The 15,924-nt window shown below is 40.0% G+C and overlaps 1 protein-coding gene across 1 annotated transcript; it reads left to right on the top strand.

Annotated features, from left to right (window-relative positions):
* Positions 1–237: 237 nt before the first annotated feature.
* On the top strand, positions 238–13,874 carry dhx34 (DEAH (Asp-Glu-Ala-His) box polypeptide 34). The gene is made up of 16 exons (XM_084410121.1): positions 238–1,158; positions 2,108–2,419; positions 2,880–3,134; positions 3,789–3,891; positions 4,613–4,830; positions 4,958–5,132; positions 5,214–5,407; positions 6,424–6,525; positions 6,609–6,875; positions 7,529–7,702; positions 9,282–9,387; positions 9,474–9,580; positions 10,565–10,846; positions 10,922–11,107; positions 12,265–12,412; positions 13,426–13,874. The coding sequence occupies exons 1-16, from the start codon at positions 466–468 to the stop codon at positions 13,557–13,559; spliced, it is 3,456 nt and encodes a 1,151-aa protein (XP_084266247.1). The 5' UTR covers positions 238–465; the 3' UTR covers positions 13,560–13,874.
* Positions 13,875–15,924: the final 2,050 nt, after the last annotated feature.

Here is a 15,924-nt window from a genome sequence, read left to right as displayed (position 1 = left end):
CTACCATTTCTTCATTTCATCACCTTTATGTTTTCCCCCAGTTTATTTTATTTTTTTATTTATTTAACCAATTTATTTAGTCTTTCAGGTCTTAAAACTGCTTGTATAATTATATATGAATACAAAAAAAGTGGTTACAAATCGTTTTAGATGAAAAGACTGCATTATTCAACACGCATGCTTCTTTAGCTATTGGTGTAGGAACTATTTACTGGCACATCGCAGTATCCGGACTGTAAACACAAGCGTACCAGAAACGGTCCCTTCAAGTTATCGCTCCGTTTCGAGAAGCGTAAACATGACAAAAATGCAACCGACATGTGCATTGCAATATCTGAGGAGATAATAATCACGACAAATATTATCAGTGATAATGTGAAATTAATAGAAAAATGCGTGAGTATTTGAATAGTTGAAAAGCCTGCTGAAAAGTGGAAGACTGGTTTACACATAACGTTATTGAAAATGTCCCATGAGCGAGAGAAGAGCCGGAGCTGGGACTGGGACAGTACTCAGTGTCGAGCCCAGCTGGACGAGGTGTTTTTCCGCAAGCATGACTACATCCAGACGGGTAGCACTGAACACAAGGAGTTCTGGACCTTCTTCGAGCGCTTCCAGAGATTCAAAGCCAAGAAAGAGATGTCAGCATCCAAATCCAGCAGGCAAGAATCACACGAGGGAAAAGCCAAGAAGTCTGGATCTGTGGATCTGGGACTTCCTAAGGATTATGATGCCAGATACAGGATCAACATCTCCGTGTGCTCCAAAGACATCGAGGAGCGCCTGGGAGGATCTGAGCACCGGAGGCGCAGGGAGAGCTCGGGTCCCGGCAGGCAGGAGATCACAGACTGCCGTCTTGCCCTTCTCCATTTCCTCGATTTCAACCAGAAGCAGAGCTTCAACAAGCTTTCCAAGTTAAGGAGGGAGCAGAAGAGCCTCCCCATCTTCCAGTACCGAGACAGGATCGTGGAGATGGTGAGGACTCATCCTGTGGTGGTGGTGGCTGGAGACACGGGGTGTGGGAAGTCCACACAGGTGCCCCAGTATCTGCTGGCTTCAGGCTTCAACCACATCGCCTGTACTCAACCGCGCCGCATCGCCTGCATCTCACTGGCCAAGAGAGTCAGCTTTGAGAGCCTCAACCTGTACGGCTCCAAGGTACAAAGATGTTTCGAGACATATATTTTCATAACAAATGTTTGTTTTGTTTTTCACATATTAACAGATATTGCTCTGTAAAAACTGTAAATATATATATATATATACTGTAAGACAACAATATTGAGATTGAGATGCCTTTTTTTTGGCATGGAAATGAGAGTTCGGGATCAAAATGTGCATAACTGTAATGCAACATACACGGCTGCACATGTGAAACGTGTTCTAGCTCAAGCACACCTGGTGCAACTAATGAAGCCCTTGATTAGTTGCATCAGGTGTGTTTGAGACAACACCAGTTTTGCAGATTTGTGCTGTTGTGAGGGATTCTGTTCAAGGGGTTGAACCATTTTGAGTGCACAAGTTGCATTTTCAGTTGAATTTGGGGAAACCATTTGAAATAGGCTATTTGTTGTGTTGGGCTATTTCAATTTCTTTAGTTTGATTTGTTCATTGCAAACAGCTGAAAGTAAATTTTGCCAATAAACCTAATTTACAATGGGGGTTGAATAATTTTGATTACATTTCGAATACATAATCATTAACAGCATCACACACAAAAAAGTAGTTAATATATACATATCTACAATATATATATATATATATATACTACTTCCATTTCTTTTTTTATTGTGATTCTGTTAATAATTATTTGTAATATTATTATTATTATTATTATTATTATTACTATTATTATTACTAAAGTTACTATATATATATATGTGTGTATATATATTACAATTATATATATATATATATATATATATATATATATATATATATACTGTATATATGTATAGTAACTTTCAAAACCTAAGTTTGCCTCACAATGCATGACAAGAAGGAAGAAAATTGATGCAAAATGCGAACGTTGAGAGTTAAAGAATCGCAGCAGCGAAAACTCTTGTGAATGGATTGCAAAAACATTTTTGTCTTGTGTGTTCTCCAGGTTGGGTACCAGATCCGCTTTGAGACCAGCCGCACCACAGCTACCAAACTCCTGTTCATGACCGAGGGTCTCCTGCTCCGGCAGATCCAGCAGGACGCTTCCCTGGGCCAGTACCAGGTGCTGATCGTGGACGAGGTGCATGAGAGACACCTGCACTGTGATTTCCTGCTGGGAGTGTTGCGCTCCCTTCTGCCCCTGCGCACAGACCTGCGGCTGGTCCTCATGTCGGCCACCATCAACATCAAGCTCTTCTCCGGCTACTTCAGCGACGCACCGGTTCTGCAGGTGCCAGGCAGACTCTTCCCCATTCAGGTGAGCTCTCAAACGCCTGTTAAAATACACTGTGTTTTTGAAGTGGAACCTGCACTTATGGTTTCCTATTTTCTATGTTTTTAAAATATTGAATAATTTTCCAGTTTTATTAATTTTATGATTTTATTTGTTTTAGGGCCAAAAAATATATATATTTTATTTAAAATTTTAATTAAATCAAAAACATTTTATGACCATATTTTCTTTCTTATTTATATATATATCATCATTTTCTAGTTTCATTCATTTTATGATTTTAGAGTTTTATAATGAAATAATTTTATTTAAATTAAATCATTAAAATGTTACAAGACCCTATGTTCTATTTTTTACAAAAAATATTTAATCATTTACAAGTTTCATTCATTTTATAATTTTAGAGTTTTATAACAAAAAAATATTTAATTTAAAATGTAAATTGAGTAAATTGATCACAGTGTCAGTGTGTCCTGTGCTGCAGGTGATCTACCAGCCCATTCCTTCAGAAGAGCAGGTGTCCCGCTCCGAGAAGCTGGACCCGCGGCCGTACCTGCGTGTGCTGCAGGGTATAGACCAGCGCTACCCCCCCGAGGAGAGAGGAGACCTGCTGCTGTTCCTCAGCGGAGTGGCCGAGATCTCCACCATCCAGGAGGCCTGCCAGGCGTACGCCACACACACACAGCGCTGGATCGTCCTCCCTCTGCACAGCACGCTCTCGCTGGCTCAGCAGGATAAGGTTCATTCAGGACAGACCCATCACTCACTCATCATGATCTTTATGCATTACATGTTTTTATGATTAGCTTTAAAACTGTGATTGTCATTTCTGCTTTTTTTATTTTTTATTAGTTGCAAAATGACTGGCCTATTTATTTGGCTACACATTACCATTCAAAGGTTTGGGGTCAGTAATAGTTTTATTCAGCAAGGATCCATTACATTGATGTTATTAATGTTAATGTAAAATAATTAATGTTACTTTTTAACTTTCTAAATAAATGTATCAAGGTTTCCTCAAAAATATGCTGTTTTCAACATTGATAATAATCAGAAATGTGTCATGAGCATCAAATCATCATATTAGAGTGATTTATGAAGGATCATGTGACACTGAAGACTGGAGTTATGATGCTGAAAATGTAGCTTTGACATAACAGGAATAAATGACATTTCAAAATATATTCATATAGAAAACAATTTTTTTAATTATTGTAATGTTACTGTTTTTTGTGTATTTTTGCTCAAATAAATGGAGCCTTGCTGAGCAAACGAGACTTCTTTTAAAAACACACCTACTCCAAACTTTTTAACAGTAGTGTGTGTATATATAAGAAATATGTCAGTATATTAGCGTAAAGTAATTTCCCGATGTGTGAACTTTGACCTTCAGGTGTTTGACATTGCACCCCCGGGTGTGAGAAAATGCATCATTTCTACCAATATTGCTGAGACGTCGGTCACTATAGATGGAGTGCGCTTTGTCGTTGATTCAGGTAAGTCACCTGACTGGCTGGAAGAAGTGGAACCTGCACTAATGTTTTCCTATTTTCTGTGTTTTAAAAATATATAATCATTTTTCCATTTTTATTCATTTTGTGATGTTATTGTTTTAGGGCAAAACATATATATTTTATTTAAAATTTGAATTAAATAAAAAAAAAAAATCATGAGACCCAATTTTCTCTGTTTTTAAAATATTTATTTATTTTCAAGTTTAATTCATTTTATGATTTTAGAGTTTAAGAATAAAATTTGTTTATTTAAAATTTAAATTGAATCAATAACATTTTACAAGACCCTATTTTTTATGTTTTAAAAATATTTAATCATTTACAAGTTTAATTAATTTTATGATTTTAGAGTTTTAGGACAAAAAGTATTTTATTTAAAAACAAATGAAATCAATAACATTTTATGAGACCCTATTTTCTATGTTTTTAAAATACTTAATAATTTTCCATTTTCATTTATTTAATGAATTTTATTGATTTAAGGCCACGTATATTTTATTTAAAATTTAAATGAAATTAAAAACATTTTATGAGACACTATTTTCTCTGTTTTTAAAATATTTAATGATTTTAGAGTTTTAGGACAAAAAGTATTTTATTTAAAATTGAAATTAAATCCAATAACATTTTATGAGACGCTGCCACCAATTTTTTATATCATTGTCCTTTCTTTTCGCTCTCTCTCTTTGATGTTTAATAACAGGAAAAGTGAAAGAAATGAGTTTTGACCCCAAGGCCAAGATGCAGAGACTGCAGGAGTTCTGGATCAGCAGGGCCAGTTCTGAACAGAGGAAAGGCCGCGCTGGCAGAACCGGGCCGGGAGTCTGTTACCGACTCTACGCTGAATCTGATTACGATGCCTTTGCCTCGTATCCTGTTCCTGAGATCCACAGGGTGGCGCTGGACTCCCTCATCCTACAGGTGCTCTCTCACATCATGAAAACAGCAACCCCATCATTTTTGTGCCAAAGGGGAATGTTGTCCTCAGATAATTATAATAATTCGGAGAGACGCTGGACTAAAGCATATTGCAAATGTGTTTGTGCAGATGATGAGCATGGGTCTGGGTGACCCTCGCACTTTTGCCTTCATAGACCCCCCTCCCGCTTCCAGTATTCAGACTGCAGTGACATACCTGAGAGAACAGGGGGCGCTAGATGAACACGGGGAGCTCTCCTCCATTGGCAGGCTGCTGGCTCAACTGCCTGTGGATGTGGTCATTGGTAAGGAACCCTTTGCTGCTGTTTTGTGCAGTTGCTACGGTATTAATGGCATTATAAATGCTCCTCCTTGGGTTTGTCCAGGAAAAATGTTGGTTTTGGGTTCCGTCTTCAAACTGGTGGAGCCGGTGCTGACGGTTGCCGCTGCTCTGAGTGTCCAGTCTCCGTTTCTGCGCAGCGCTCAGCACAACCCTGACTGCTCCACCGCTCGCCAGCCCCTGAACAGCAACCAGGGAGACCCCTTTACACTGATGAACACCTTTAACGCCTGGGTGCAGGTCAGTCTGGGCCCTTTTGCCTGCTTTAATGTGTATCAATGTTGGAAACCTGCATGAACATTACAAGACTGAACCTGACGTGATTTTTATATATAATAAAACTTCTTTACCAATAATTTCTACAATAATGACATTGTTATATCTATGTTCAATAAAAAATTATGCATATTTAGAGAATGAACACTGTTTTGAAATGCATTTTGTGAATGAAATATTTGATTTTGTGCATTAATATTATTAAGAAATGGAATGTACCAAAACATTTCATGCATTTCATGATACAGACAGATTTTTTTGGCCCATGATATTATTTATGATATATGATAGTCAGAGAGAAAAAGTCAAGGAGTTGCAAGATGTTAACTCAAAAATTTTGAGAATTAAAGTCAGAATTTTGTTATAAACTCTCAATTCTGAGAAAGAAAGTCTGAATTGCAAGATATAAACTCCTCTGAGAAAAAAAGTATTAGTTCCGATATGTTAACTCTGCAATTCCGAGTTTATATCTCGTAATTGTAAGTCATAGATGCGTAATGTCAACTCAAAATTGCTATAAGGGTAAAAGTCAGAATTGTGATGTAAAAAGTCATAATGACTTTTTAATTTGTTGTATTTCATGGCGAAGATGGGGTTCCACACTTTAGTCCTGTTGTTCTTCACCTTTATAATGCATTATATACAAAGGCATCTTATATGGCATTCAAATATTGTGAATGGTGTTTGATAAGTAGATCATTCTTTTTTATGTGACTATTAGTTATAAATTGGCAAAACTGATTTTTTTTTTACTTTGTAATGTATTTGGACAATAGATAATGTTATTCTATTGTCTAAGTAAATTACAGATTAAATCAGTCATTTCAAATTGAATTTAGGCACCACAACGATCATGCACCGTATAAAAAAGTGGATATTCATTTTGATATTTGCTAAAGGTTACATTTAACAGTGTTATTAAATTGTTACTGTTTTTAAAGATGGAGAAATGAGTAATATTGGCCAATATATATCCACAGGTGAAAGCAGAGAGAGGAAGCGGCTCCAGAAAGTGGTGCAGAAGGAGAGGACTGGAGGAACAGAGGCTTTACGAGATGGTCAACCTCAGACGACAGTTCAAAGTCAGCAGCAGCAGCTCGATATCTCCGTGACGTTTGTGACCCACGTGACCGATCTTAATCGTGTGTCATCTGGTTCCTCACAGGAGCTGCTGCGGACTCACGGTCTCCTGGAGGATCATACGGGCAGCAGGACGCAGCCGCAGGACCGAGCCCGGCGCAGAGAGAGGCTTACAGAGAGACAGAAGCTCCACCAGCTGAAACGAGACCATGAGCTCCAGGAGAACACCAAGAGGAAAGTTCTCCGGCTGGAGGAAGGGCTGGAGGGAGACGCCTCATCTGGGTCTGATGGAGAGGGAGCGAGCTCAAGCAAGAAGAGGAAAGATGGTTCTGACCAGACTGTGGACATACAGGTCTCAGGTTCAGATTCTGATTTTAGAGCATGTGGGAGAAAGAAAGAAGAGATTCCACACAGTCTTCATTTAATGTACACTAGCGTTCACATCTGGGGTCAGTAAGATTGTTTTTTCCCAAGGCGATTATAATGTTTTAAAAGATTTCTGTTCTTTTAATTCTTTCTATTCACCAAGTAATCCTGAAAAAATATATAATTCTACAGTTTTTACTGTATTTTTGATCAAATAAATGCAGCTTTGATGACCCCAGACTTTTGAACGATAAATAAATATTATTTTTCAGTACTGTTATAAGATTGGAATTTTTCACATCAGGGTTACAATATAACTGAAACTAAAACTATATAAAAAAAACACAATAAAATTACTAAAACTTCAACTTAAATGAACAAGAAAACTGAAAATGCAAACTATAATAGTATCTCAATGATCCTAAATAACACTGATTCACATTACAGTAATGACAAAATTGCGGAAATGTTTAAATAATGTCACTAGGCTTTAATATTGGATTTAAAAATAGGCTTCATTTTATTCTTTATTTAATTTTTTTCAAATCTATTTTGAGGTGAAATATGACCCAGGCTTTGTGAGATTCACTCATACTGTACACTTTTTCTGTATCCTTACTGGTTGTCTGGCTCTTACAGGAAGTCAAGTTCAAATTGCGTCACAATGTTAATGAGCTTCAGGAAGCTGCGTGTGCCAGTGCAGATCTGTCGTCCCGTCAGCAGGCTCTGCTCAAACTGGTGCTGTGTCGAGGCCTGTACCCACAGCTCGCCATGCCGGATGAGCACAACGCAACACGCAAAGACTCTGAGCAGGTAACGGCTGAATACACACTGAAGTGCACCTATTATGCTTTTTTGGATATTCCCTTTCATGTACTGTATAGTATAGCTGTTTGTGAATGTAAAAGGTCTGCAAAGTTTCAAAGTTCACGACAAATGGAGTTCTCTTCATAAAGAAAGAACCGAGTCTTCAGTTATTCCAGACTTACTTCCTGCTCGAACCTACATAGTTTTGTAACACATTTGCATAATGCCAGCCTATTGTCTTCATCGGCAGCCTGCAAACAATACTTTGAGAGATTGGTTTGTGTTGTCAGCATGTCGAGAAGACGCTGTTTTCTGCGCAGCGAAAGCAATTCCACTTTGCTGCATTTCCGAAGGATTAGGACTCTGGCTAGATTTGATAAGGAAAAATTGGCGCCATCATTCCTGTTTGTATCACTGTGTATACAAGCGCTGAGGAAGATCAGGAGCTGAAATTCAGATATGGTAATGGCCGTTGGGTTTTCGAAATGCCCTGTAAGTGGTAGACCAATCACAACAGACTGAGCCATCTGACCAATCAGAGCAGAGTAGCCAATCACAACAGACTGAGCCATCTGACCAATCGGAGCAGAGTAGCCAATCACAACAGACTGAGCCATCTGACCAATCGGAGCAGAGTAGCCAATCACAACAGACTGGGTCATCTGACCAATCGGAGCAGAGTAGCCAATCACAACAGACTGGGTCATCTGACCAATCGGAGCAGAGTAGCCAATCACAACAGACTGAGCTATCTGACTAATCAGAGCAGAGTAGCCAATCACAACAGACTAGGTCATCTGACCAATCGGAGCAGAGTAGCCAATCACAACAGACTGAGCTATCTGACTAATCAGAGCAGAGTAGCCAATCACAACAGACTAGGTCATCTGACCAATCGGAGCAGAGTAGCCAATCACAACAGACTGAGCCATCTGACCAATCGGAGCAGAGTAGCCAATCACAACAGACTGGGCCATCTGACCAATCGGAGCAGGGTAGCCAGTCACAACAGACTGGGCCATCTGACAAATCGGAGCAGAGTAGCCAATCACAACAGACTGGGCCATCTGACCAATCGGAGCAGAGTAGCCAATCACAACAGACTGAGCCATCTGACAAATCGGAGCAGAGTAGCCAATCACAACAGACTGGGCCATCTGACCAATCGGAGCAGAGTAGCCAATCACAACAGACTGGGTCATCTGACCAATCGGAGCAGAGTAGCCAATCACAACAGACTGGGTCATCTGACCAATCGGAGCAGAGTAGCCAATCACAACAGACTGGGCCATCTGACCAATCGGAGCAGAGTAGCCAATCACAACAGACTGGGCCATCTGACCAATCAGAGCAGAGTAGGCGCTCAGAAAGGAGGGGTTTAGAGTGATCTAACTGTTTCAGATGCGGCGGCATTATGACAAAATGTAAGTGTTTTTTGACCTTGGATGCATTTAAACCTATGGTGGGAGACCTTCACAACAAAATTAGGAGCATAAAATATCATAATAGTGGCACTTTTATATGCATAGTAATATCAGTCAACTTTGGACAGTTAACTTTTTGTGTGTGTGTGTGTGTGTTTTAGGTGTTCCACACACGTAATAAACAAGGTGTTGTGATCCACCCGACCAGCGTGTTTGCCATTGACCCTGAAGTCCTGCATGTCCCCGAGCACGAGTCCAGCGAGTTTGGTACACACTCCTTTTTGCAGTAAGACAGACATTGTGACTGAAACGTTCTTCTTTTTCACTTTGTTACTCTTACATTCTCTCTGTAGGTGCTGATAAAGGCCAGAGCAATAGGCATCAGTTACTGGCTTTTGTTACTCTGCTAGAAACAAACAAGCCTTACGTCTCAAACTGTGTGCGGATTCCAGCCCTACAGGTCAGTAAACACTGAGACAATTATAACCATTTTTAACATAAGAGTGGACGTGGTCATTTGTGAATTGAATGTGCTTTAACACCTGATTCAGTAAAGGAATTATGCAAATAGGAAAATATCAGAGAGGAGCCATGCAGACCCTCGTGACTGTGTGCCAAAGCCAATGAGTCTCTTAAATATCAGAACATTTTAGCTTTTTATGAAAAGTCAAGGTTAGTAAAGGTTGTAAAATGTCAAGTAGTGCAACTCTGCTAAAAATGAATGATGTTTGTGAATTAAGAATGATATTTGTAAAATTTAAAAAAACGTTTTACCCTGAAAAATGTATAAAACCTTTTGTTTTAATTTTTTTTTTATTTTTTTATACTTGATGGCTACACTTGACATTTTTATAATCATTCAATTTAAACTTGAAAATGCTATAGTTAACAATACCAATAGTTTTCAAAATCTAAAGAGTACATTTTCATTTAAAAGCATGGAGTCAGTAAGGTGCATTAAATTGCTCAAAGTGACATAAAAGGCATTTATAATGTCACAAAAGATTTCTATTTTAAATAAGTGCTGTTCATTTGAGCTTTTTATTCATCAAAGAATCCTGAAAAAAATAAAAATATCACGGTTTCCATAAAAATGTTAAGCAGCCCAACTGTTTTCAACATTGATGATAATAAGAAATGTTTCATGAGCACGTCATATTAGAATGACTTCTGAAAGATCATGTGACACTGAAGACTGGAGTAATGATGCTGAAAATTCAGCTTTGCATCACAGGAATAAATTACATTTTAAAATATATTTATATAGAAAACATTTCACGCAAAATGATTGTTTTTTTACTATATTTTTAGATCAAATAAATGCAGTCTTGGCGAGCATAAGAGACTTCTTTCAAAATCTTACCGACACCACACTTTTGAAAAACGTTTTAAACTAGGTTTTTCCTCTCCTTCGTCTTGTTTGTCGTTGACCTCTCTCCTGTAGGCTCTTTTGCTGGTGGCCAACTCTGTGGACACTAACGCGGACTGCACGCGTGTGGTGGTGGACGGCTGGCTGGAGCTGGGCTTGACTGACGGAGACGGGGCCATGAAAGTGCTCTCCTCGGCCCTCACTCTGCGGGGCGAGTGGGAGAGACAGCTTCAGGCTCAGCTCGGACAGGGCGGCCCGGGTAGCTCCGCTGGACTCGGCCTGAGTGGGCCCAGAGTTTCCCGCAGAGAACTGGAAAAGCTCTGTGAGGGACTTGTGCGGTTTCTGCTGTATACTGAGGTAGCGAGGCAAACAAGACAATAGATCTGTGTTTAATCTGGGTCAAACACACATGATAATGACTTTCTGTCATAGGTTAGTTACAGTCTGAGGCGTCTGGCAGGGCTGCAGTCTCAGAACCTGTACATCGGACCCCAGAAGGATCCGGATCTTTCTTCCGTTTCAGCTCTCGGCTCTCTGTTCCCTGGCATGAAGGCGGAGCCAGATGCTATTAAAGGAGGCCTGCGTGTGTGCAGCTACTTCACTTACAACTGTCTGTGTGTAAGTGTTCTTTCCTATGGAAGTTTGTGTCCACCACGGAAAAAAAAATATATATAAAAAAAAGGTCATTTTAACTTTTTATCTCACAATGTCTTTTTTGTAAACTCAGAATTTCGAGAAAAGTCATAATTGACCCCTTTGCAGGGAGTTTGATTGACTGGCGATCTGACCAATCATAATCCGCCATCCGCCATTTTTGTCCGACAAAGCAGTCAGGAGAGTTAATAGATTAACGTTGGAGGATTTGAACTTGAAAAACGGAGTGTATTGACACACACAGTGTATTGACGTCTTTCCGCGGTTAAAACAACACTCCTTATGTTCTTTCATGTTTATTTGATGCTAAAAATTAACTAGAAGGAAGCGCGTTGTCAGTGTCCTCTTTGCTCCGCGATGTATTTTTCACTGCGTGAGAACATGGTGGGGCGTGAGAGTGGCGTGGCTTGTCGGACATAGCAACAGTAACTATGGGGGGGGCGGGTCGCGAGATATAAACTCAGAATTAAAAAAAAGTTGATATTTTTAGATGTAAACTCAAAATTATGAGAAGTGTCAGAATTGACGTAAACTCAGAATTCCAAAAAACTTCAACATTGCAAGATGTAAACAAAAAGAAAAAAGCAAGAATTGAGAGATGTAAATTCGTAATTGTGAGTTTTTAACTTGTAGTTGTGAGATGTATAGACCTTATGCGCCAGAGAAACAAGCGCATCTTTAGAATATTGTCTTTTAACTTCTGTTTTTTGCGATAGCTCTGTATATCTCTAGGCATCGCTGTTGAAGAGTAAACTTCAAAAGAGTAAAAGAGTAAACGATTTATTGTAGAGTAAACAAAAGTTATCATGAGTATTGTAATGTTCGAAGCGGATATCATAACAAATGTCAGTAGACCGGCAAGATTTAAAAAATGAGCGTTTCAAATCCATAAGATCTTACTTTCATGCTGTGGAAAAACAAACCAAAAGACAGAACACAACGAGTTCAGTGCTGAAAAGGGGCGGGGCTACATAAGGTCGCGGAAAAAAGTTTGTGAGAAGTTGCAATTACGTTTTTTTTTTCTTGGCAGAAACAAGCTTCCATAATTTCCTGAATGTGCTCAAAAGCCTTCTCTTTCTTACAGTCCTTTAACTTCCCTCTTTTTAATGTGTGTCATGTAGGACTCTAAGGACTTGTACAGTGAATGTTTACGCAGTTTTTGGAGTTGCCCTCACTGTGACCTTTATATGCCCCTGACGCCCTTGGAGCGCATGCAACATGAGGTCTCCTGCAGGCCACCAGAGGAACAGCAGCGCGAGGAGGAAGCAGGCGAGTCTCGCTTAGCAGTCATTTCATCTCATAAACCAGCTTTTGTGTAAAGACTTCGACGTCTTACTAGAGAGTCCTGCAGTCATGATGTATAGTTGTACGACCACTCTTGATGTTCGCATCACCCTCTACAGAAACCTAAAAGGATTTTTCTATTGGCTTGCAGGAAATAAGCTCTGTGACCAACAAAGGTTTATGAATCTTACACATATTGTTCATCATGATTTGAAGTCTAAATACAATTGGCAGAAGTAAAAATCTAAACGTAAGCTAAAATTACACCAGTCACATGACTTCTGTCAACTCTTTCAGTCTTTAAGAACTATTTCCCTGTACGTTTGAGTTAGAATAGCCTGCAAGAGCATGATAATAAACACAACGAGGCTGTAAAAGCAGACTAGTGAATATATGAGCTTACCTGTTCGGCTGATGACGCTGAATGACATTTGTAACCTCTGTTGTCCCGTTTAGCCACTTATTAGCAGCTGCCTTTTTTAAGTTAAGTTTAAGTTGAAACTTTAAAATAATCACAAGGGTGTTTTACTGATGTATTTTATGCAGAATAAAATGCGAAAATATATTGAGCTTGTGTGAACCACAAACCATAAAAAATACATGTTCATTACTTGAAATAAACGAAACATTTTATCTGAAATTAAAAAAAAAAAAAAAATAATTAAACTTATTTTATTTCAGCCAGTTCCCAAGGAAACATTTCTCATGTACTAACATAAATAAAACTAAACCTGAAATAAAAAAAAAATAAAAAAAAATGACAACACAACTAAATTAAAACTTTAGCTAAAATAAAAACTTAATTGAAAATATTATATATTAAATAAAATAATAATAAATATAAATATGCATACATTTATAGTGTATGTGTATGTCTACACGTCTGTCTTCTCAAGTCATATCAATAATATTTTCATCATTTATTTTAGTAAGTGCTCTAGATTCGCACTATCACTAATCAGTTCTACACAGTAAATGCTTTTTCTTTGTTTTCACAGAGCCTGAAAGTGTGAACGCATCCTCATCGTCTTCATCGGGTCTGACCAGGGTGTATCACTGTGATATCTGTAATAAAGACCTGACTCTCACCTCAACTGAGATCCTAAAACACAAACGCCAGCACCTGTCCTGAGCTCACACAGGGACACATGCTCAGACTTTCAGACCTTCTCTGTCCATCCGGCTCCTCTGTCTTTAGAATCAGTCCATTACATTTTTAAATAAATGTGAAAACTCTCTTGATGTAATTCTTCTACTTGGTTTTTAATCTAGTGTACTTGGTCCTGGAATTGCATTACACTGACTGATGCGGCCCCTTGTGGACAGTCATGGATGTGCGTACTGAAAATTGGCTCCATGTAGTGGTCACAGTGATTATTGTATAAAATCTGACAGAACTGTCAGGAATTTTCTCTTGTTTCAATAAATTTGATTTTACATTATTTTCAATGCTGTCAAATCGATTAATCGCGATTAATTGCATCTAACATACAATTTTGTAAATATATACTGTAACACACACACACACACATATATTATATATATATATATACATACATACACACACACATGCATTATATATTTACAAACTTTTATGCTAGATGCGATTAATCGCGATTAATCGATTTGACAGCACTAGTATATATCCATATATATATACACACACACACATAATAGTGTTTGTTATATGTAGTATAAATATGAATTATACTGATTTTAATTTACTGTTTCGGGGGAACATTAATTGTCATGAAAATATTCTATTGATAGTCTTAGTTTTCTTTATGCAGAATATAATTGACCTCAGTGTCCAAAAAGGAGGAGTACCGGGATATTCAGGCTGCTTGGAGCACACGGCAGTGATTAGCCAGCTGATCAACGAAGCCAGGAGCAGCAACAACACCCTCTCCGTTGTGTGGCTGGACCTCGCCAAAGCCTACCCAAGCGTCCCACATCAGCTGATCCGAAAGGCATTGGATCACTACCGAGTTCCTTCAGAGGTAACTGAGCTTGTAATGGCACATATGGATGCGCTGCAGATGAGGTTCACCGTAGGAAGCGTCACCACCAAATGGCAAAGGCTCGAGAAGGGCATCATGGCAGGATGCACGATTTCCGTGGCCCTGTTCATAGCGGCTATGAATCTGTTACTAAAGGCAGGAGAAATGCAGTGCAGAGGCCCGCAAGCAGTCGACGGCACGAGACACCCCGCTTGCCGAGCTTTCATGGACGATGTGACTGTGATGACTCCATCTGTTCAGGGGACACAGTGGATCCTGAGCGCACTGGAAAAAATGGCAACATGGTCACGCCTGCAGTTCAAACCAGAAAAGTCAAGGAGCCTCAGTATCTTGAAGGGGAAGCTAACAGGAAATATCTTCAACATCCAAGGCTCTGAGATCCCAACAATCCAAGATCAAAGGATCCGATGCCTTGGCAAGCAGTACGATAGCTCTCTAAAGGATAGCGGCAATCTCACTAATACCAAGGCCCAGCTGAACACCTGGCTCAAGGCAGTCGAGCACAGCCAGCTGCTCGGGAGGTTTAAAGTCTGGTGCTTCCAGTATGGCATCATACCCCGGCTAAAATGGCCCTTCCTACTCTACGACTTTCCCATGTCCCAGGTGGAAGGAATGGAAAGACTGTGCAGCAAGTACTTGCGGAAATGGTTGGGAGTCCCCCCATCATTCAGCGCAGTCAACCTGTATAGCAAGACCTCCAAGCTTCCCTTGCCAGTCTCATCGGTGGTTGAGGAGTTTAAAGCCACCAAAGCAAGGGCAGTCAGTACACTGCTCTCGTCTAAAGATGGGAAAGTAAGACATGCAAGCAAGACCATCAAATGCGGCAGAAAGTGGAAACCCCAGCAAGCTGTAATGGAAGCAGAATCCTACTGGAAACACCAAGAAATCGTAGGCGTGGTATGCCAGGGACGCCTGGGCCTCGGACACTATAGTGATAAGAGGTGGAGCAGGGCTGATACCAGAGCTAGAAGAGGCCTTGTGGTGCAAAGAGTCCGCGAGGCAGCAGAGGAGGAACGTCAGGTGAAAGCGATTGGACTTGCTTCTCAGGGTCGATGGACGCAGTGGGACCAGGCACAGGAGCGACCATTGTCTTGGAAGGAACTGTGGCAGACTGACCAGGGGAAGCTAAGCTTTCTCCTGCGCTCAGTGACTGACCTGCTGCCAACACCAAGAAATATAAAGATCTGGGGCGGAGAGGAAGACCCATCTTGCAACCAATGTAGAGCAGCATTCTGTACACTAAACCACATTCTGGCCGGTTGTCCAAGGGCATTGGCAGAAGGCCGCTACAGATGGAGGCACGACAAGGTCCTCACGGAAATTGCCAAATGGGTGGAACAGCAGCGAGTCAAAGCCAACAACAAGCAGGCCTACCCGCCCCAGTCCACAACCTTTGTGAGGGAAGGAGACAAGGCTTATAAGATCGGCATGGGGGCCAAGAACCCACCCTCTACCTTGCAGCGAGCCTCTGATTGG

Source organism: Rutilus rutilus (genome assembly GCF_951802725.1).
Source record: "Rutilus rutilus genome assembly, chromosome: 5".
Taxonomy (NCBI): domain Eukaryota; kingdom Metazoa; phylum Chordata; class Actinopteri; order Cypriniformes; family Leuciscidae; genus Rutilus; species Rutilus rutilus.
This window is presented reverse-complemented; position numbering and strand designations above follow the sequence as displayed.